Source organism: Diabrotica virgifera, chromosome 3 (assembly GCF_917563875.1).
Source record: "Diabrotica virgifera virgifera chromosome 3, PGI_DIABVI_V3a".
In the NCBI taxonomy this organism is placed as follows: Eukaryota; Metazoa; Arthropoda; class Insecta; order Coleoptera; family Chrysomelidae; genus Diabrotica; species Diabrotica virgifera.
In genome coordinates, this window is record NC_065445.1 from 207,181,301 (window position 1) to 207,203,021 (window position 21,721).

The 21,721-nt window shown below is 32.6% G+C and overlaps 1 protein-coding gene across 1 annotated transcript in view; it reads left to right on the forward strand.

Moving 5' to 3' along the window:
- LOC114329465 (uncharacterized) overlaps positions 1 to 12,469 on the forward strand; it is an 83,230-nt gene extending 70,761 nt beyond the window's left edge. Inside the window, exon 3 of the mRNA XM_028278581.2 lies at positions 9,725 to 12,469. Coding sequence (XP_028134382.1) covers positions 9,725 to 9,863 — 139 coding nt within the window. The 3' untranslated portion in view covers positions 9,864 to 12,469. The remainder of the gene's footprint in view (positions 1 to 9,724) is intronic.
- Positions 12,470 to 21,721: the final 9,252 nt, after the last annotated feature.

The window sequence follows — 21,721 nt, forward strand, 5'->3', positions numbered from 1 at the left end:
AGTGAATTACATAAAAAACAGTGCGTTGAACACTCGACTGTTTACAATGCTTTGTGAAGATTTAGAAAGTGATCACAAAACACTACTATTCCATGTACATATATGTACGATGGCTCTTAAAAGGAAACATGTTGGCAAGATTATTTGACCTTCGAGATGAAGTAATCACCTTCTCGGAACATCAAAAGCAAAATGAACTTAGCGTGGCCTTTGACAGACATCTTTGACTCGTTGAACAGCCTTAATCTAAAACTGCAGGGTGGAGACTCAAATAGAGTTACTCATCGTGATGCGATCAAGATGTATATTCAGAAATTGCAACTTTGGAGGCATAAATTATCAGCAAACCGCTACAATGATTCAAATTTTCCTAAAGTAGAGTCAACCTTAGAAGAAACATGATTGAAGGACATTTATGAAGGATCAAGTTTGAAAATCCAAATTTTAAACCATTTGGAGAGCCTCATTGGAGAGTTTCAGAAATACTTCCCAAACACATGTCAATAATTGACTCATTCCATGTCAACATAGACTCCCTGCCTGAATCAGTGTAAGAAGATGCTTTGCAAATACATACAAATTATTTCTTGCATGATTCCTCTTCCAAATACAACTTTAACATGATGAACAAACCTTCATGTTTGTTGTTAAAATATTTCAAAGTACATTCTAATGTATCACGGGAACCTCTTCATTTATATTTGCCCTTTTCAAGCACCTATTTGTGCGAAAAAGCATTTTCAACACTTGTGGCAAGTAAAACAAAGTATCGGAGTAAACTTGATGTTGCTAGTGACTTGCGTTCTGCACTTATTAAAACTCAGCCAGGAATAAGCATACATACTATACCCCATTCCACGAATATACGACCCTCTTGGATTATCGCGACAACGAATATTTTACTGTGAAAAATATGAAGAACGAAAGTAAATTGCAAATTATATTGTTGTTCATTGGAGTAATTATTAGAGTAAAATACTTTCGTAATTCCTATGTTGCACACTAAAATATTCATTGTCGCGATAATCCAAAACAGTCGTATATTGGTGGAATACACCATATTAAATAAAATGCAAGCCCATCCATCTCACTAACCAACCGAATCTACTTTTGTTTTATTAATAATTTTTGTATTGTATGAAAACTGATATTGTTGTATCTGATGACATTAAAAATAAATGCTTTGTTTTCACGGTAATACTAAAAATAAAAAAAAATTATTGTTAAGGTGGGGGAGGGGGAGGGGAGAAGCTTTCAATTCAACAAAAAGGGGCGTGGTACAAAAAAGTTTGGAAACCCCTGATTTACACAATTTGTTAAGCGAATTCTTGTCAATTTTTTGTTTCTAAATTGCTGTTTTCACAACCAAAATTTGAAAGTAATAGAGTTGTAATATCATATTAAATAACATTTAGATTTTGCACAATTATTTCAGTTTGTTCTACAATAATTTCTGTTATCCATTTAAAATATTTTTGTTCGTTTTATAAAGACAATTTCAAATTAGTGGACACTATTACTTTTTTACCATTTTCTTATTCCATTCATTCTTTATTTTGTTGTACATTTTTAAATGTTTTTACAAATTTTCTTGGCTATCATTTTTAATTATGCCTTTTAATTTTTTGTATTAACGCCTTTGACTACTTATTGGTACCAATTTTTTGACATTTTCAAACCTATTTCAATTATCTTATTTTTTTTTTTTCGTAATTTCAATAATTCTTAATTTTTTATTCCAATCTGGGATCTTTTGAACCTAACTTACCTTAGTACAAAAGTGCACATAAAAAAAGTTGCTGCCCTTAGAAGTTCCAAAATGAAAATATATGGTATTTTATATTAAAAATGGGCATGTGGAGTATCACAAACCAAAGCGCAATACAAATTTAACATTTTAACCTATTGGGTATTGCATATTGATTCAAAAAACCGAAAACCGGTTTTTGGAATAACCGGTTTTTTTGACCGGTTATAACCGCCAGGTTAAACCGTAAGTACAAAAAACCGGTATAACCGAAAACCGGTGTTTTGACAAAAACCGCCATCCCTAGTCTTAACATACTTTTCTGAGGAATCTCCGGTATTCGTTTGTCAGGAGAGTTTCTGGACACCCTGTATATAAATATTTAAAAAGTTGCTAACTTCATCGCAAATTTTTTAATAATTAAATATAATATAAAAGCTTAATCAAAATCCATTTGCACCATTTAATCTCTTTAGTTTTATGCATTAAAATATATTTATTATTGGGTTACCCTTAATTTAATATACAGATATATGTATAATATTGTTTCCTAAAAGTAGGACAAACGTACATAATGCTGCTTCTGATGTTGAATAGACTTATTCGAGAACTCCAGTTTATGTGTGAAAACCTTTTGGTCGCTAAATACTTGCTTTTACTTGCATTTTAATCATCCTCTATATCTATACCTACTACCACTGAAATCTCCGGAACTAAATTAGATTTAGTTTGGCTTTTAGTTTCCGGATATAGAAGTAATAACTTCTATTCAACTATCATTTTGTTGTATAACATTTCGAAAATAAACATATGAGGACTGAACTATATTTTAACTGATCCCATATAGGACTGGATCACGCGTACCAAGAAAAAGTTGATTAATAGCAATATGAAAATTTGTTAATAGCTTATCGGTGTATAGTCGGACAAACTTTGATGTATGGGATCACTGGAAGATGGGAAGTTTTAATTGTGGAACGTGATTTTAATTGTTGAACGTGTCATCCTGGCAATTTTATGATTGCGAAAACTAGCAGGTGACTTTTAAGTTGATTCAATAGAAAACTTTATATTATATATGAAAAAATGTTTGTCCGACAAAAAATATGTTGGGTATTTTATATATAGGGTGTCCCGAAAAGATTGGTCATAAATTATACCACACATTCTGAAGTCAAAAATAGTTCGATTGAACCTAACTTACCTTAGTACAAATGTGCTCATAAAAAAGTTATAGCCCTTTGAAGTTACAAAATTAAAATCGATTTTTTTCAATCTATCGAAAACTATTAAAGATTTTTTATTGAAAATGGACACGTATCATTCTTATGGCAGGACCATCTTAAAACAAAATTATAGTGAGATTTTTCTACCCCATAAAAATTTTATGGGGGTTTTGACCCTTTAAACTCCCCGAAACTTTTGTGTACGTTCCAATTAATTCATTATTGTGGTACCATTAGGTAAACACAACGTTTTTAAAACTTTTTTGCTTCTTAGTATTTTTTCGATAAGCGAGTATTTATCGAGATGCGGCTTCTTTTTTAATATAATCACATAAAATTTTTATGGGAGTTTTGTTCCTTTAAACCCCCCAAATGTTTGTGTACGTTCCAATTAAACTATTATTGTGGTACCATTAGTTAAACACAGTGTTTTTAAAACTTTTCTACCTCTTAATCTTTTTTTGATAAGTCACGTTTTATCGAGATGTGGCTTCTTTTTCAAAATATACCTAAAAATGTAAATTATAAGTACATTTTCAGATTATTAACAGGTCTCTACAAATATGTGGTGTATAATCGTACTTAACCATATACAAATATGTGGTGGGTTCGAAAAATATTCAAAATATCTCGATAAACACTGGCTTATCGAAAAAATCCTAAGAGGCAAAAATGTTTTAAAAACAGTGTGTTTAACTAATGGTGCCACAATAATAATTAAATTGGAACGTACACAAAAGTTTGGGGGGGTTTAAGGGAACAAAATCTCCATAAAATTTTTATGGGGTACACAAATTTTATTTTAATTTTTATTTAAGATACTGCTGTTATAAAAATGCCACATGTCCATTTTCAATGAAAAATCTCTATGAGTTTTCGATATATGAAAAAAAAATTATTTTCATTTTGTAACTTTAAAGGGTTGTAACTTTTTTTGTGTGCACTATTGTATATAGGTAAGTGAGGATCAATCAACCTATTTTTGACCCCAGAATCTGTGGTATAATTTATGACCAATCTTTTCGGGACACCCTGTATAATACAATAAGTCCGACACGTAGAACATGTAAAATGGCAGGAATTACGTCGGTGGTAAATAGCAGTCTGATTTTTGCATGTGAGTTTTGCAAGTTAAAGGGTAACAAATCAATTGAAAGTACTGTCCGACAAAATACATGAGACGTTTGCATAATCTGACTTTTTAAACCTGTAACCTGTTCCACAATTAAAACTTCCCCTGTTCCAGTGTTCCCGTACATCAAAGTTTGTCCGACTATTAGACACCGTTAAGCTATTGACAAATTTTCAGCTTGCTATTAATCAACTTTTTTTTTGGTGCGCGGCATTCAGACCATTCCTAACTAAGTAGATATATTATAATAAGTTGTGAGTTGTTTGACCGTTTTTTATTAATTTTTTTCAATAGAGATTATAAAACAATCGAGGTTACAATAATATTGTAATTTTAACTTATTCCAATATTATGATAGGATTTGATATTTTCAAGATTCACAAAATATCTTTTGGAAATAACTTTCTGTCCACATAATTTACTATTTATTAATTAGAATTATCTTAAAGTCTTATGTAATATTCCTTGCAAAATCACTGCAAGATTAATAGAAATTATACTCACTGACAGAGTATTTCAAGCAAGTATGGGATCGAAAATAAGCACCCCCAGAAAACTCAAGAAGGGTTTGCCACAAGGCTTGTTACTCGCACCACTACTTTATAGTATTTACATAACAGACATGCTGATAAGATTAACATAGCTTGCCCATTCCGATAACTGGGCGTGATTATCGCAAAAAAAATCCGCTAGAAGAAACTGACCGCTAGAGATTATGACGGTAGACCTAGAAGTTATGGGAAGTTACTTTCGAAAATGGAGACATAGACCTAACGCTTTTAAAACCGAAGTAACCCACACCTAAACAACAATTTAGCTTCAAGGACACTTCACGTTCATTTTGATAATATATGACTCAACCACAATAAACACCCAAAATACCTAGGCATGACTTTATACAGAAGGTTAAGCTTTAGAAAAAATATTTAAATACAGTTGTCGAGAAACTGAAACCCAGAAATAACATCATTTAGAAGCACTGAGGCACAAAACATGGGAATACTGGCATCCATAGATCTCCTTAGATCTTCAAACTTGGCTCAATTTAGATTACTACGCTCAATAGATTTATGTCCAGCTAAATAACAACATGACAATGATCGATGAAGTAATCAAATCCAGACCAACCGATTGGCTACCATTGCTGAGCTACATTCCACCACCACAAATTCGCTGACTTAAACTTCTGACCAAGGAATATAAAAAGATCCTTAACAACGCGGTTCTACTAATAGATAATAATTATATATAAAATGCAACCAAAGCTCGACTGCGCTCCAGAATATCTCTCATGGAAACCGCAGAAACGGCTGCAGCCATCGCGTTCAACATGGTTACCAAATAGATTCATGAATAGTCGAAGGCTCAACATGGAAGCTGGTGTTTGCCTTACATCATTGAAAGATCTCCTGGATTTGACCTACCACGTAAGTTCTCATTTAACCCCATCTGAACACAACATAGTCGATCTGCGTTTTTTAATATACCAACAATAATAAAACAAGCTTTCCTAACATACAAAAGAGTGAATACACCGGAGGCACGAGACGACTACGTGACAATCAGGAATAGAGTAAACCAAGAAATAGATAACATCAAAAAGGAACACTGGGAGAAATTTACCAAAGATATGGAATACGACCTCTATGGATCCCAGAAAAAGTTGTGGAAGATGATAAGGAGAAAAAAACAGAAATAAATGAATTTATACGGATAGATAACATTACGGAGACACAATGGACTGAGCATTTCGCGAAATTATATGGAGAAGGAGAAGAAGAGAACAGAGAAATAAACATTAATGAAACCCACGATAGAGTACTAATATCAGAAGAAGAGCTACAAGAACGAATAAAAAAATTAAAAAATAGAAAAGAACCTGGGCCTGATAAGATAAATAATGAACTGCTAAAATATGGAGGAAGAACACTACTTAAATGGCTCCTAAAATTATTTGTCGATATAATAAATATCGGAGTAGTACCAGCGGAATGGAAGGAAAGTCTCCTGCTACCGATACTCAAAAAGGGAGACTCGAAAAATCCTGAAAATTATAGAGGCATTAGTCTGATGAACAGCACATTAAAATTGTTGACGGCAGTCATAAAAGATAAAATCGAGGAAAAAGCGAATATGGCAGATGAACAGCAAGGCTTCCGGAAGAACCGCAGCACAATAGATGCAATTTTTATTATCAGGCAAATAGAAGAAAAGTCTATTGAATATGGAAAACCAGCATACATGTGCTTTGTAGATTTAAAAAGTGCTTTTGACAGGGTGAGGCGAAATGATATCTTAAATTTATTACAAGCTGAACAAATAGACCACCAGATAATAAGGCTAATTAAGGAAATTAACAAGAACAACAAGACCAGAGTTATAATGACAACAGGAGAAACAGAACGCATAGAAATAAAAGGAGGAATCCGCCAAGGAGACTCGCTCAGCCCATTTTTATTCAATATGATGATGAATCAAATAATTCACGAAGTCAGAAAACGACATGGATACCACATGGGAGCGCATAAAATCACGATACTATGCTATGCCGATGATGCAGTACTAATTGCTGATAACCAGGATGACCTACAAAGGCAGCTCCACGCTTTCAATATCACAGCAAATAAATTTAATATGAGAATATCGGTAGAAAAAACTAAATGTATAGTGATAAGTAAAGAGCCGCATAGATGCAAGTTAGAAATAGACAGCAAAATTGTAGAACAAGTAATGAAATTCATTTGCCTAGGAGTAGAGATCACTAGTGACAGGAATATAAGAACAGAGACCACAACACAAGCGACAAAAGCGGCAAGAGTAAGTGGTTGCCTCCGAGAAACCATATGGAGAAACACATATCTGACCACGGAAAGCAAAATAAAATTATACAAGACAACAGTAAGACCTATCCTAACATATGCAGCGGAGACAAGGACCGATACAAGAAAGACGAAACAACAAATCAACAATATCGAAATGAAAGTATTAAGATCAATAGCGGGCATACCATTAAGAGACAGACAAAGCGACAGAAGTATACGATAACGTTGCAAAATTCAAAACATTAACAGGTGGATAAAAACAAGAAAGAAAAACTGGAACGAACATGTAAATCGAATGGAACCAGATAGATTAGCGAACATCTGTAAAAACAACAAGCCGTATAGCAGAAGACCCGTTGGAAGGCCGCCGAAAAGGTGGAAAGACAATGTACAGTCAACAACAACTGAAACAGAATAAGATGCAGACAGACAGGATTAATCCTAGTCGCGCGAAGAAGAAGAAGAAGAAGAAGACAACAATAATGAGTTAGTAGAAAATCAGAGATAGGTAGGTCACCCACATCATTTCTAATTAACTACATAAATTTTATAACATCTAAATATGTTTTGAAGAAGAGTTTCGAATGGACTTTCCACAAGAAATCAATTTCAAGGAGAATTTAAAAGCAGAATTAGGTGAATATGTAGACCTTAAAAATTTCATGAAAGGTCCCTTATAAAGGTCACCTCTACATCAACTAAACCTCTGTAGAAAGAGTGAGTCACTACAACTACCTCGGCATAATAATAAATCAAGGATGGACCAAAACCAAGAGATAAGAGCGCGCATCGGAATAGCTAGATGCACCTTCAACCGTATGGGGGCCTTTTTCAAGAGCCACAACCTTTCTCTCTTGGTATAAAAGTAAAAATGCTGAGATGCTACGTTTTCTCTGACCTTTTTATGGTGTTGAATCATGGACATTGAAAAAAGATATGTGCCGAAAATTGGAAGCATTTAAGATGTGGCTATATTGGATAATTCTTAAAATCCCATGGACTGATCGGATCACAAATAAGGAGGTCCTTAGAAGAATGGGGAAGAACCGAGAAGTACTAACCACAATCAAATCTAGAAAGTTGGAATAATTTGGACACATTATGCGAAATGAATCCAGATATGCCCTCCTACAAGCCATCCTACAAGGAAAAATATTTGGAAAGCGAGGTCCAGGAAGAAGAAGAACTGCCTGGTTAAAGAACACCAGAAACTGGTTCAACACAACACCTGTGCAGCTTTTCCGCGTTGCGGCAGATAAAGTGAAGATTGCCATGATGATCGCCAACAACATTCGGCACGGATATGCACATATAGAAGAAGAAGATAATTTTAATTAGATGTTTATTTGAAACGCGCACTGTAAATTAGTAGAGAACAAAAAACATAGGTACTAAAAACTAAAATACTAGAGAAGTCTTTGCTAGTTACTATGAATAATACTTCTAATTTTGATTGTTTTTCAATAGAAAATTTATGAAAATCGAATTATTTATTGAGACTGCCCTTTCACTTCCAATGGAATCACAGTCAGATTAGGGTTCAATCCTCTTTCTAAAGGTTTAGTTAGAAGGACCATATTATGAAAATATAATCTATTTATTAATTTCTTTTAAAGGGAGATATACAGAGTGTCCCGAAAAGATTGGTCATAAATTATACCACACATTCTGGGGTCAAAAATAGTTCGATTGAACCTAACTTACTTTAGTACAAATGTGCTCATAAAAAAAGTTACAGCCCTTTGAAGTTACAAAATGAAAATCGATTTTTTTTAATATATCGAAAACTATTAAAGATTTTATATTGAAAATGGACTTGTATCATTCTTATGGCAGGAACATCTTAAAACAAAATTTTAGTGAAATTTGTCCACCCCATAAAAAATTTATGGGGATTTTGTTATCTTAAACCCCCCCAAACTTTTATGTACGTTCCAATTAATTCATTATTGTGGTAATATTAGTTAAACACAACGTTTTTAAAACTTTTTGCTTCTTAGTATTTTTTCGATAAGCCAGTTTTTATTGAGATTTGGCTTCTTTTTCAATATATTTACGTAAAAATTTTATGGGGGTTTTGTTCCTTGAAATCCCCCAAATATTTGTGTACGTTCCAATTAAACTATTAATGTGGTACCATTAGTTAAACACAGTGTTTTTAAATCTTTTGCCTCTTAGTCTTTTTTTTTCATAAGTCATCTTTTATCGAGATGTAGCTTCTTTTTCAAAATATACCTAAAATATAACTTACAAATAAATTTTCAGATTATTAACAGGTCTCTATAATCGTACTTAACCATATACAAATATGTGGTGGATTCGAAAAATATTCAAAATATCTCGATAAACACTGGCTTATCGAAAAAATGCTGGGAGGCAAAAAAGTTTTAAAAATAATGTGTTTAACTATTGGTGCCACAATAATAATTTAATTGGAACGTACACAAACGTTTGAGGGGGTTTAAGGGAACAAAACCCCCATAAAATTTTTATGGGGTGCAAAAATTTTACTTAAATTTTTTTTTAAGATGTCGCTGCCATAAAAAAGCCACATGTCCATTTTCAATAAAAAATCTCGGAGAGATTTCGATATATGCAAAATAATCTATTTTCATTTTGTAAATTCAAAGGGCTGTAACTTTTTTTTGTGCACTATTGTATATAGGTAAGTGAGGTTCGATCAACCTATTTTTGACCCTAGAATCTGTGGTATAATTTATGACCAATCTTTTCGGGACACCCTGTATATTTAAAAACGAAGAAATATACAGTACTAAAAAACAAATTTTTTTTTCAGTGGGAGACGCAGACGATCAGGGGCAGAATCCAGGTTCCTGAAACCGCTATTCCAACAAGTTTCATCGGAAGAAGACACCGGTGAAGATTATGAATACCCATACAGTAACTTCAACGGTTATAATAATTATCTACTGTAGAAACAAACTAAGCATAATTCAGCAATGTTTCAGCAAAATATATCATTTCAAAGCAATGAATATTCAAATAACCCAGATGTTATAAAAATGTTTATGTAATATCTTTAAAGTAATATGTGATCGATTTCAAAAATCGATTGAGAAGGGAGAAAGACAAGTAATTGTTAGATATATTTATTTGATATAAATTCATTTATTATAAATACTTTTTAAATTTTATAAAAGTTTAGAAAAGGTTTAAAGTATTAACAAATAAATTGTTTGAAGCAATTTTTTTGAAATCAAAATTTAGCTTTAATAAATATTTGATCATTAGAGTTAAATTTTGATTTTAAAAAATCGCTTCAAACAATTTCTTTGTTGATACTTTTTCTAACCCTTGTAAATAATGTACTAATTACTTTTAAAAGTAATGGTCTTGTAGAAATCTTATTTAGAGCGTAAATCATTTAATATCAATATATATTGTTTACAAATAGTTGTTTACAATACTTTTCCTACAACTACAAATTTCATTAAAAATATATAAATTCTTAGAGGTTGCAAAAGACAACGCACGCTTATATTTTTGTGCTGGGAAATATAAGTTTTTTTTTTAATACTATAAAGGTAAGTATAGTGCAAGCAATATCATTAAAAATTATGCATTTATTCTATAAAATGTGTAAAGTTTTAGAATATGCAAGCGCTATTTAATAATATTTTTTAATGGAATACTGTACAGGGAAATGAAAGTAGACATGCTTTAAGCTTGACAACTACATAATCTATGAACTGTTTTTAAACGAAAAATTTAGATAGAAAATTTTTATTATCAGGTTTATAGATTTCTTATAAATATATCTTAATAGATTAACAAAAACAATAACTTAGTGTTTGTCCCTTCCAAATATACCTACTTCTCGTTAAAATTATACATAAGCAAAAGTTTTGTTTCCACAACGTTTTGCATGGAACAATTTATAGAATATCAAGATTAAATCAGATATATTCAATCAGGCAAATTCACACATACAGATTCGGAAAAAGTTTATGGTTGGTATTACAAAATTAGCGAGCTTTCTGACAAAGATACTAACATTACGTTTTTGTTTAATAGACGAAGGTCACACCCATATTAGCTTCTAGTCTCCTTTCCACATTCTGTATGAACGCCCATCAGTTACGCCGAACGATAAAGCCGATTTTTTCCGATCCAATTTTACTCTTCAAAGTAATATATCTATCTATGTTTTATTTAATTTCATTTTTATAGAACTAATCTTATATTCACACCTACTACTTCCAAAAAGTCTAAATTAAAATATTTAGGCCTGGATCCCGCGTACCATAAAAAAAGTTGATTAATATTTGTTAATGGTTTAACGGTGTCTAGTCGTACAAACTTTGATGTATGAGAACACTGGAACAGGGGAAGTTTTAATTACGAAAACGTCCCATGTACTTTGTCGAACACAACCTCCAATTTATTTGTTACCCTTTCATTAAACTCTCATGCAAAAATCAGACAGCTTTACTAACCAACATGATTCTTGTTGTTTGATATGTTCTTCGTGTTCCACTCATTAAAATGCCCAGTTGGTGATCAACACCAGTCTGATTTTTGCATGAGAGTTTAACGAAATGGTAACAAATCAATTGGAAGTTCTGTTCGACAAAATACATGGTACGTTTTCGTAGTCTGACGTTTAAAATTTTTAACCTGTTTCACAATTAAAACTTCTCCTGTTCCAGTGTTCCCATTCATCAAAGTTTGGCCCACTGGACACCGTTAAGCTATTAACAAATTTTCAGCTTGCTATTAATCAACTTTTTTTGGGTATCCGGGATCCAGGTCTAAAGATATATCTTAAAGGTATTCTTTGGAAAATACCAAATAATATTTTTAATAAAAGACGTGATTTTTCGCCCACGTAAATCTTACTTCAGTACATCCTGCCGTGAATGATCAGAAAATACTGAATTAACATTTAAAATTCATTTTTAGTAACAGAACTAAAAGACCAGTGGCCCCTCCTATCAAATCAAGCTCTAGGGGAGATCATGACTCAACGATGCCATTTAATATTTTTCGGTAGCTTTTTTTCTGTGGCATCAAATCGTTCTCAGAGTTCAAAACACTAACAAATTGTACTTATTAGTGTCGTTAATGAATCTTCTGAACGTTCTTGTACAAATTTTTACCTTTTTAATGACTGACTATTTCCTATAAACCTTTGCTTAACAATTAACTAGTAAAATACAAATATTCAGATTTCTGGTACCAGAAAGTTTCAAGTGTTACTAGTGGGTTAATTTTGACAAGAAGTACAATTAGTAAATTTCAGTATTATATTGTAAAATCTCTAGTCCATATATTTATTTTTATCAATGTAAAATGTTAAAAATATAAGTATATATTATTATTAGCTAATTTATTTTGTCGTATTGTGCTTTTTGTAGATAATTTTTTAAGGGGGAGGTTGGAAAATAGGTATTCAAGTCAATATTTTTTTTGACTGTATTATTTTTTAGGTTTTTTAAGTACTTTTAATTAAGTATGTTTATTTAATTAACTTATATTTTTTATAATTTTTGTATGTAATAAAATGTTTTATTAATATCAATCGGACTATTTATTGCTGTAAATATTTGACTGTTTTAACAAGTTTAACCAATAACCTACCTAACTTCGTTTTTTCCGTTCTTTCCGATGAGGCTCCAATAAGAGCCGAAAATCGCGATTCAGAAGACTAGACTGCGTTCCGTATTCTAATTGAAAAGTAAGATTGTTTTGCCTTCGCATTGCAACTGAATAAAAATGGTATACATTTTTATTTTATAGTCGTATTACTCCGTAGAGTAACCAGGTGCATTTTCCGTTGGAACTTTACCGAGCTGCAGACGGGGGATGTGAATTGCATAGGGAAGAATTCCTTCTCTTTGTCTTCACTGCAGCATCCATTTGGCTTGCAAATTGTAGAAGCCTTGGAGGTGTCACCAGGGAAATGTACCAATAAGTTTTCAATTTAAAAATCTTTTAGTAATATTTTTAATATTTTCAATATTATTAATTTTGCTATAAGGATTGAAAATTTATTTCATCTTTCAATTGCCAGGTGACGCTAGTCACCTAATACCTTCACTTCGGTTGCAATGGGTGGTAAAAACTCTCGACGCTAGTCAATTAGGGTATGGAAAACAGTGCCTACGTTCTTTCTGATGAGGCTCCAATAAGAGCCGAAAATCGCGATTCAGAGGACTGGACTGCGCTCCGTATTCTAATTGAAAAGTAAGATTGTTTTGCCTTCGCATTGCAACTGAATAAAAATGGTATACATTTTTATTTTATAGTCGTATTACTCCGTAGAGTAACCAGGTGCATTTTCCGTTGGAACTTTACCGAGCTGCAGACGGGGGATGTGAATTGCATAGTGTAGAATTCCTTCTCTTTGTCTTCACTGTAGCATCCATTTGGCTTGCAAATTGTAGAAGCCTTGGAGGTGTCACCAGGGAAATTTACCAATAAGTTTTCAATTTAAAAATCTTTTAGTAATATTTTTAATATTTTCAATATTATTAATTTTGCTATTAGGATTGAAAACTAACTTCATCTTTCAATTGCCAGATGACGCTAGTCACCTAATACCTTCACTTCGGTTGCAATGGGTGGGAAAAACTCTCGACGCTAGTCAGTTAGGGTATGGAGAACAGTGCCTATGTTCTTTCCGATGAGGCTCCAATAAGAGCCGAAAATCGCGATTCAGAGGACTGGACTGCGCTGCGTATTCTAATTGAAAAGTAAGATTATTTTGCCTTCGCATTGCAACTGAATAAATATAGTATACTTCGTTCATTTGGAAGAAGAGGGTTACATCTCAAAATGTTAAAGTTTTTTTTTATTGCATCAGTACCTTCCAAATAATGACTTCTACTATGGAAAAAATACTTACATGTGTAAGTACACTAGTCTCCGAGAGATGGCAGATGTAACTCTTTGGTTTTCCCCTAACTTTCTCTACAGAACGTTAATCGCTTTAGAGAATACAGTTATATCTTGAAATATAATAGACAAAAATAAGTTAGTTTAATTAAAAGGGTGATTTGTTTTTGGGATATAGAGTTATAACCATTAGATATAACCATAAGTAAAGATATAACCATTTTTCTTAAAAATTGTAACACTAAAAGTTAATAGTATGTTGTAATAGAAGGATACTTTCTTAGTTGTAACTTTTTTTTTGATAATTCATCATAAAAAAGAAGCAATAAATGTGCGTAAAAAGTAGTTTTGTGAAAGGTAACCTTATTCTTCAAAGTTATTTTGTTATAGGTATGCGAATTATCTTTTTTTGCATTGGGTAAATTATTATAAATTAAACTGTAGTATTATTTAAGGATTAATTTAATTTAACAGCAAATGCTTTTTGTCTTTAATACAGAAATGCAATGTTTTCCTAAATACCATTTAAGTTTTCACAAAAATTTGTAAAGAAAAACAATTATTACTATTATTCCTTTATGTTTCATTTTGTGTTGTATAAGGGATACGATTTTAATGTTTTATTAATAAGCTTTATTAAATCATAATTGATATAACAGGTAAAAGGGGGAGAAGTGTACTTTTGAAGTGTGTAAAATTAATAATTCTTAGCTGAGCGCTTTCGGCTTATAAAGCCATCTTCGGAGCTATCGTCAAAAAGGTCAAAATACCACTATGAAGCGAGATGGGTTCCATTTATGATATGAAATACTTCTGTTTCTTATGTAGTTTTTTATTGGTTGGAAAAAACCTTGTCTGTCTGTTTAAAAAATTGTTCAATTTGCTGTTGGTTATTTTTGTATCCAGAAAAGTTAAACATCAAGAACGAGCACAAAGGACTTTCACACGAAAATTACATTATACAGTGCTAGTCAAAAGTCCGTACCCCCCCCTCGTATCTTTTGAACGGTTATACCTATAATAGTGAAATTTGGAGGGAGGAAATAAACGGACGTAAGCTTCTTAACTAGTCATGACAGGTGACGTAATAGTGACAGATGACGTTACAGAGCCACTGTGACCGATAATTTTAAATGGGACCTTATGGCAAGTGATACCTTGTTTGAAAGGTATTGAAAATGCCTATTCATTCATACTACTTTCGTTTGAGTTTAAGCTAATTTTAATGAATAAATGAAATAAATATAAACTTGTAGTTTCGCATTTAATTAATTAAAATTCAAAACTCCGCCTATATTACTTGTCAAAAAGGTTCACGTTGACGTAAAAACTACTAGAGAATTAAAAAACGTCAACTTTTTTGACAAAAAAAAACCATAGGCGGACATTTGAATTTTTATTAATTAAATGCGAAACTACAATATTATATTTATTTACTTTATTCACCAAAATCAAAATCAACTTTAACCAAAAAAAATAGTATGACTGAATAAGTATTTTAAATACCTTTCAAACGAGGTATCACTTGCCATAAGGTCCCATTTAAAATTATCGGTCACAGTGGCTCTGTAACGTCATCTGTCACTATTACGTCACCTGTCATAACTAGTTAAGAAGCTTAAGTCCGTTTATTTCCTCCCTCCAAATTTCACTATTATGGGTATAACCGTTCAAAAGATACGAGGGGGGGTACGGACTTTTGACTAGCACTGTATATAAAACGAATATTTGATCATGGTAAGGTCAAAAAGACCTTACCATTTGAGTACTGCGGTGTCAGATAGCAGAATCTGCTATCATATTCTGCTATCTGACACCGCAGTATTCAAATGGTAAGGTCTTTTTGACCTTACCATGATCAAATATTCGTTTTATATATAATGTAATTTTCGTGTGAAAGTCCTTTGTGCTCGTTCTTGATGTTTAACTTTTCTGGATACAAAAATAACCAACAGCAAATTGAACAATTTTTTAAACAGACAGACAAGGTTTTTTCCAACCAATAAAAAACTACATAAGAAACAGAAGTATTTCATATCATAAATGGAACCCATCTCTCTTCATAGTGGTATTTTGACCTTTTTGACCACAGCTCCGAAGATGGCTTTATAAGCCGAAAGCGCTCAGCTAAGAATTATTAATTTTACACACTTCAAAAGTACACTTCTCCCCCCTTTTACCTGTTGTCATAAGTGTGTACAAAACTATTTCAGTCTTTACATTTATAATTGATATAATTGCATTTTTAATAATACTTTATTAATAAAATTCCTAAAATGTAACTTTATAAGCAAACATAGTGTCTTAAAAAGATAATATTTCTTTATTCAAGAAGGTTATATCTAAGTTCTTTTTTCTAAACCTGATATCTTAAAAAAAAATTTGTCAGAGCGATAAAAAGATCAGAAATCTATCATACTCAATCAATAAATCGTATAATATCAATAAACACTGCACAAAATAAATAAAATAAACTAATATAAATCTTAAAACCTTTCTACTGAAAAAGTGAAAATTCTTAGTTATAACCCTCTTCTTCCAAATGAACGACATTTTTATTTTATAGTCGTATTACTCCGTAGAGTAACCAGGTGCATTTTCCGTTGGAACTTTACCGAGCTGCAGACGGGGATGTGAATTGTATAGTGTAGAATTCCTTCTCTTTGTCTTCACTGCAGCATCCATTTGGCTTGCAAATTGTAGAAGCCTTGGAGGTGTCACCAGCGAAATGTACCAATAAGTTTTCAATTTAAAAATCTTTTAGTAATATTTTTAATATTTTCAATATTATTAATTTTGCTATTAGGATTGAAAACTAACTTCATCTATCATAATATATTGTTTACAATGCTTATAATTTCTTGGCCTATAAACTCTTACTCGCTCGACCATTGCTATATGACTGAAATACGGACATTAATGACATTTTCATCGGAAAATGTAACCCTAAACCAAAAGTTCTCTTCACGGTTTATAAATTTATTACAAAATGCAACTCGTCTTCTCTTGGGATCCTCAGTCAAAAAAGGTTTCTTTGCAGCTGCACAATTTATCAGTCCATTTGCTTTAATTCTTCTACGTGCAGTGCAAATACTGCACGGAAAAGCTGTCTCTCCGCTAGCTATTTGAGCTGTGGCAAAAGAGACTCTCTCAAATAATCTACCAACATATCATCCTGTTGATCTATGGAGATCTTTTACCTCTTGAACCGCCCACCTGTACTATAGAGTGAAAATTATCTCATCTTTGTTTGATTTTCTATATGCACATATGGCTCACGTTCGAATCTGTAGCAACATGTCTTAGTGACCAACCTTCTTCGAGTTTGTCAATTGCTCTTGCGTTTTGCGCATCATTCAAATGTATTCTAACCATTTTGGAGGATTTTGATATCGTTTTATTTTATTTTTCAACGCTCACAAAAATTTTGACAAGCATTGAATTTTTAAAATTGTTTGATTTTGACATTACCAAATTCGTACGATACTCCAAATTTACAGTATTACAATATAAAAATTAAGGTGTAAACTCTTCTGTGATCGTAACTGTACCATTTCTGCGAATCTGATATGGCACTTCGGGTTAGAACTAACGGGAAATGATATAAAAACCAAAAGTATCCTGTTCTTTTTCTTCTTCAATTACCGTCTCCTCTCGTAGGTTGGCTACCTCCACAGCAATCTTACCTTTGTTGGCTGCAGCTCTGGAGGAGCGGTATTGAGGTATTAGAGTATGAGCGCAATTAAGGAGGAGAGGTATTGATAACAGAAACAACAGGTATAAGCTATCATGGAGCTACTAACACGGTGCAGATACATAGGAAAAAACACATCTCCTGGCCCTTATGGCATCTATAGAAGAAGCCTCAAAATACTTAACGATAGTATCATCCCTCTGCTTACCAATACAATCAATGTTTGTTTTAAGTTAAGCCACTTTCTAACTTCATGGAAAGTAGCCAATACAGTCATGATTTATAAGCCTAGGAAGGCCCCCACCAGCACAGAATCCCACAGACCAATATCTCTTCTAAACACGCTAAAGTATATGAGAGGATCCTCAAGGAGAGACTCATAGAATTTCTAGACGCAAATCATATTCTCCCGCTTTTCAATTTGGATTCAGAGCTTAACATTCCACCAATAATGCATCTTCTTCTTCTTCTTCTTTTTTTGGGTTTCGATTTTTTTTAATCATTTACCCAGTACATGTTATTGGTTATGCGCGTCTTGCTCAAGGCAATGCACAACCAGGTGTCCTGTCAACTTCAGATCTATTTTTTTATCTTTGGTCCTGTGTGGCCCTTGTCCTTCTTCTTGTTTTCCTGTAGATAGAGGGGGAAAAGTGTTACATACATTTAAGGTTAACTTAAGACTTTTCTCGTTTGGGGGTAGCTTCCAAACATTTTCACATAGGTTTAGGGCTGGCTGCCTTCGGTTAGGATTAAGGATTTTAAGGATACAAATATAATTTTTGACATGTTAGGAGATTCCCTGTATTTTCTGAAGTATTTATTTATTGTTATTATTATTATTATTATTATTTTTGAAAATTCTATACATCTACTTGAAAAAATTTGATAAATTTATTGATTAACTTAATAACTTTATTCGTGGGTTTATATAAAATGCTCTGTAAAGATATTGGACTGTCTATTCCAGCTTTTATTAGTTCTAGATACAAATCCATATCTTTATGTTTATTTATGGGGCACTCAAAGATGATGTGTACCAATGATCCCATAGTACCGCATTCGCATATCGGTGTTTCCGTTTTGCCTATTTTGTGGAGATACAAAGGAGTTTTGCAATGTCCACTTCGTAAACGAATAAAGTTAGTAATATTGTTCCTACCCAAATATCCACATTTGTTATAACAAGGTTTAATAGGGAAACTATTCCGAGAATCCCTTCGTTCAACCCCAACTTGTTGGAATTGTGATGTGATAGGGCACACTTTTCGTGTCTGTAGAAATCCCAAGAGAACGTTTTGTTTCGGTTGTGGCTCGAAGGATATAACTATTGCAGAATGCATGAGGTGCTCAAAAAACGACCAGCGAGGACACGCTTCGACAGACAGCATGCCTCAAAGCAGTCAAACGTCTGTCCCAGGAACATCGAGCAAAGGCAAGGATATTCCTTTTAAAAAGGGTCGAACAAAAATCAGTAAACATTTCTAAACCACTTCCATCTAAATCTACTTCTACTTTTTCTTCAGTACGATCTGAAATTTTACCTTCTTCTAGTACTTCTGTTTATTCTAGTGATTTATCTAATTCAAAAGTATATTTCAATTCCGGTCCTTTATTAGATATTCATAATATAGTTCCAGAGAGACCATATAGTAGAGACCATATAGTTCTGTTTCTATAGGTAATGAAACAATTTCTGCACTCCTTGATAGTGGTAGTAATGTCAGCATAATTGGTTCTCCTTCTCTATTTTTACTTAAAAAGCTTAATTTAAATCTTAATTATGATGTTTCAATTCAACTCACTACTGCTGATGGAAACATTCAGAGTACTTTAGGATATGTTTGGTTACCTGTTACTTTATTGAATAAAACTCAATCACTTAAAGTGTTAGTAGTTCCTTCTATTTCACATAAAATGATATTAGGTATGGATTTTATTCAGTCGTTTCAACTCTCTTTGGACTTCTCTGATTTTTCTTTTAAGGCAACAAATTTTTCTACTTGTGTAGTTAATACTATTATTAGTTCTGAAAATCTGTCTGATATTCAGCAATCTCAACTCAATTCTGTTGTTAAACTTTTTAAAGAAATAGGTCCTACAGATTGTATTGGCAGAACTCATCTGTATACACATCATATAGATACTGGCAATGCTAAACCTATTAAACAGAGACAGTATCCATTATCTCCTGCTATGTAGAAGGTTTTAAATGCTGGAGTTGATGAGATGCTTAAACTCAAAGTTATAGAGCCCTTAACTATTAGTACACCGTGGTCTTCGCCATTGTGACTCGTACCAAAGAAAGATGGTTCACATCGAGTTTGCTTTGATGGTAGGAAACTTAATTCAATTACAGTTCCTGATAGTTATCCTATGCCTTTAATTGACACAATTATTTCTAAAGTAAGAGATGCCAAGTTTATATCTTCTATTGATCTTAAACAGGCTTTTTATCAAATTCCTTTAGATGAAGAATCCAAATTGAAAACTGCTTTTTCTGTGCAAAATAGAGGTTTATTTTGTTTTAATGTTTTACCTTTCGGTCTTAATAATAGCGCACAAGCTATGTGTAGAGTCATGGACTCTGTTATAAGTCCTTTATTAGAACCTTATGTTTTTTATTATCTTGATGATATTATCGTTGTAACTCCAGATTTTGATACTCATGTCAAAACTTTGAAGATGCTATTCAAAGGTTTGAAAGATGCAAATCTCACTGTAAATTTTGAGAAATGCCAGTTTTGCAGATCTTCATTGCAATTCCTTGGATTTGTAGTGGATGATCAAGGGTTAAGAACTGATCCTGGTAAGGTCCAGTCTATTTTAGAATATCCTGTACCCACAAATACAACCCAGATACGTAGGTTGATTGGCTTAATTGGTTATTACCGTAGGTTTTTAAACAATTTTGCTACTATTTGCAGTCTCATTTCTGACTTATTGAAAGGCAGGAAGAAAGGTCAACCTATTACTTGCACTCCTGAAGCTGATGAAGCTTTTCATAAAATTAAACAGGTTCTTACAACAGCTCCTGTTCTTGCAAGTCCTGATTTTTCCAAGCATTTATATCTTGCTTGTGATGCAAGTGACACTGGTGTGGGTGGTGTTTTATTTCAAAAGGATGATGGATTAGAATATCCTATTGCTTACTTCAGCAAAACTTTAACTAGAGCTCAGCGAAAGTACACAACTACTGAGAAAGAATTATTAGCAATTTTGCTTTCAATTATATTGAGGGTAGCGAAGACTGTACTGTGATTACAGATCACTCCTCATTGCAGTGGTTATATAGCATGAAGAATCCTTCTCCTAGAATTGCTAGATGAATAATGAAACTGTCTTGTCACAAATTTACTGTTGTTCATCGTAGTGGTTTTTTGAATGTAGTAGCTGACTCTCTTTCAAGAATTCCTGAAGCATCTCAAGTTTCTCTATTGAATTTGTCTGATTTAAAAACAGATGCTTGGTATAAAAATATGATAGCAAAATTTACAGATATTCCTGATTTATATCCTGCTTTTAAGGTTCAAGATAATGTTCTTTATAAACATGTTTTTTCTAAATCTAAATTTTCTGAATCTACTCCAGAATGGAAAATTTTTGTTCCTGCTCCACATAGGAAGGAAATTTTACATATGTATCATGATGATCCTACAGCTGCTCATTTAGGTGTCTTTAAAACCCTTTCTAGGATTTCAGAACTTTATTACTGGCCTAAAATGAGATCTTTTGTTGTGAACTATGTTCATAAATGTAAAGTTTGTGCTTCTTGTAAGCCTAGTAACTTACCTCCAGCTGGTTTTATGGGACAATATCGTGATATTAATTTTCCTTTTCAATTTTTATCTGCTGATTTACTTGGTCCGTATCCTAGATCTAAAAGTGGAAATCGTTTTCTTTTAGTTGTTGTTGACTGGTTTACAAAGTTTATGTTTGTACATCCTTTGACTAATGCTACTTCTAAAGCTATTTTTAAGTTTATTGAAAATCAAGTTTTTCTAATTTTTGGTGTACCACAAATCTTTGCAATTGATAATGGAAAATAATTTATTTCCAATGATTTTAAAACTTTGATGGAAAAATACAAGGTACAAAAAATTTGGTATAATGCTAGATACTTCCCTCAAATTAATCCTACTGAACGTGTTAATAAAACGATTGTTACTGCAATCAGATCTTTCATCCAAGACGATCATAAAGATTGGGACAAGGAAATTTTTAAAATAGCCCAAGCCATTCGTC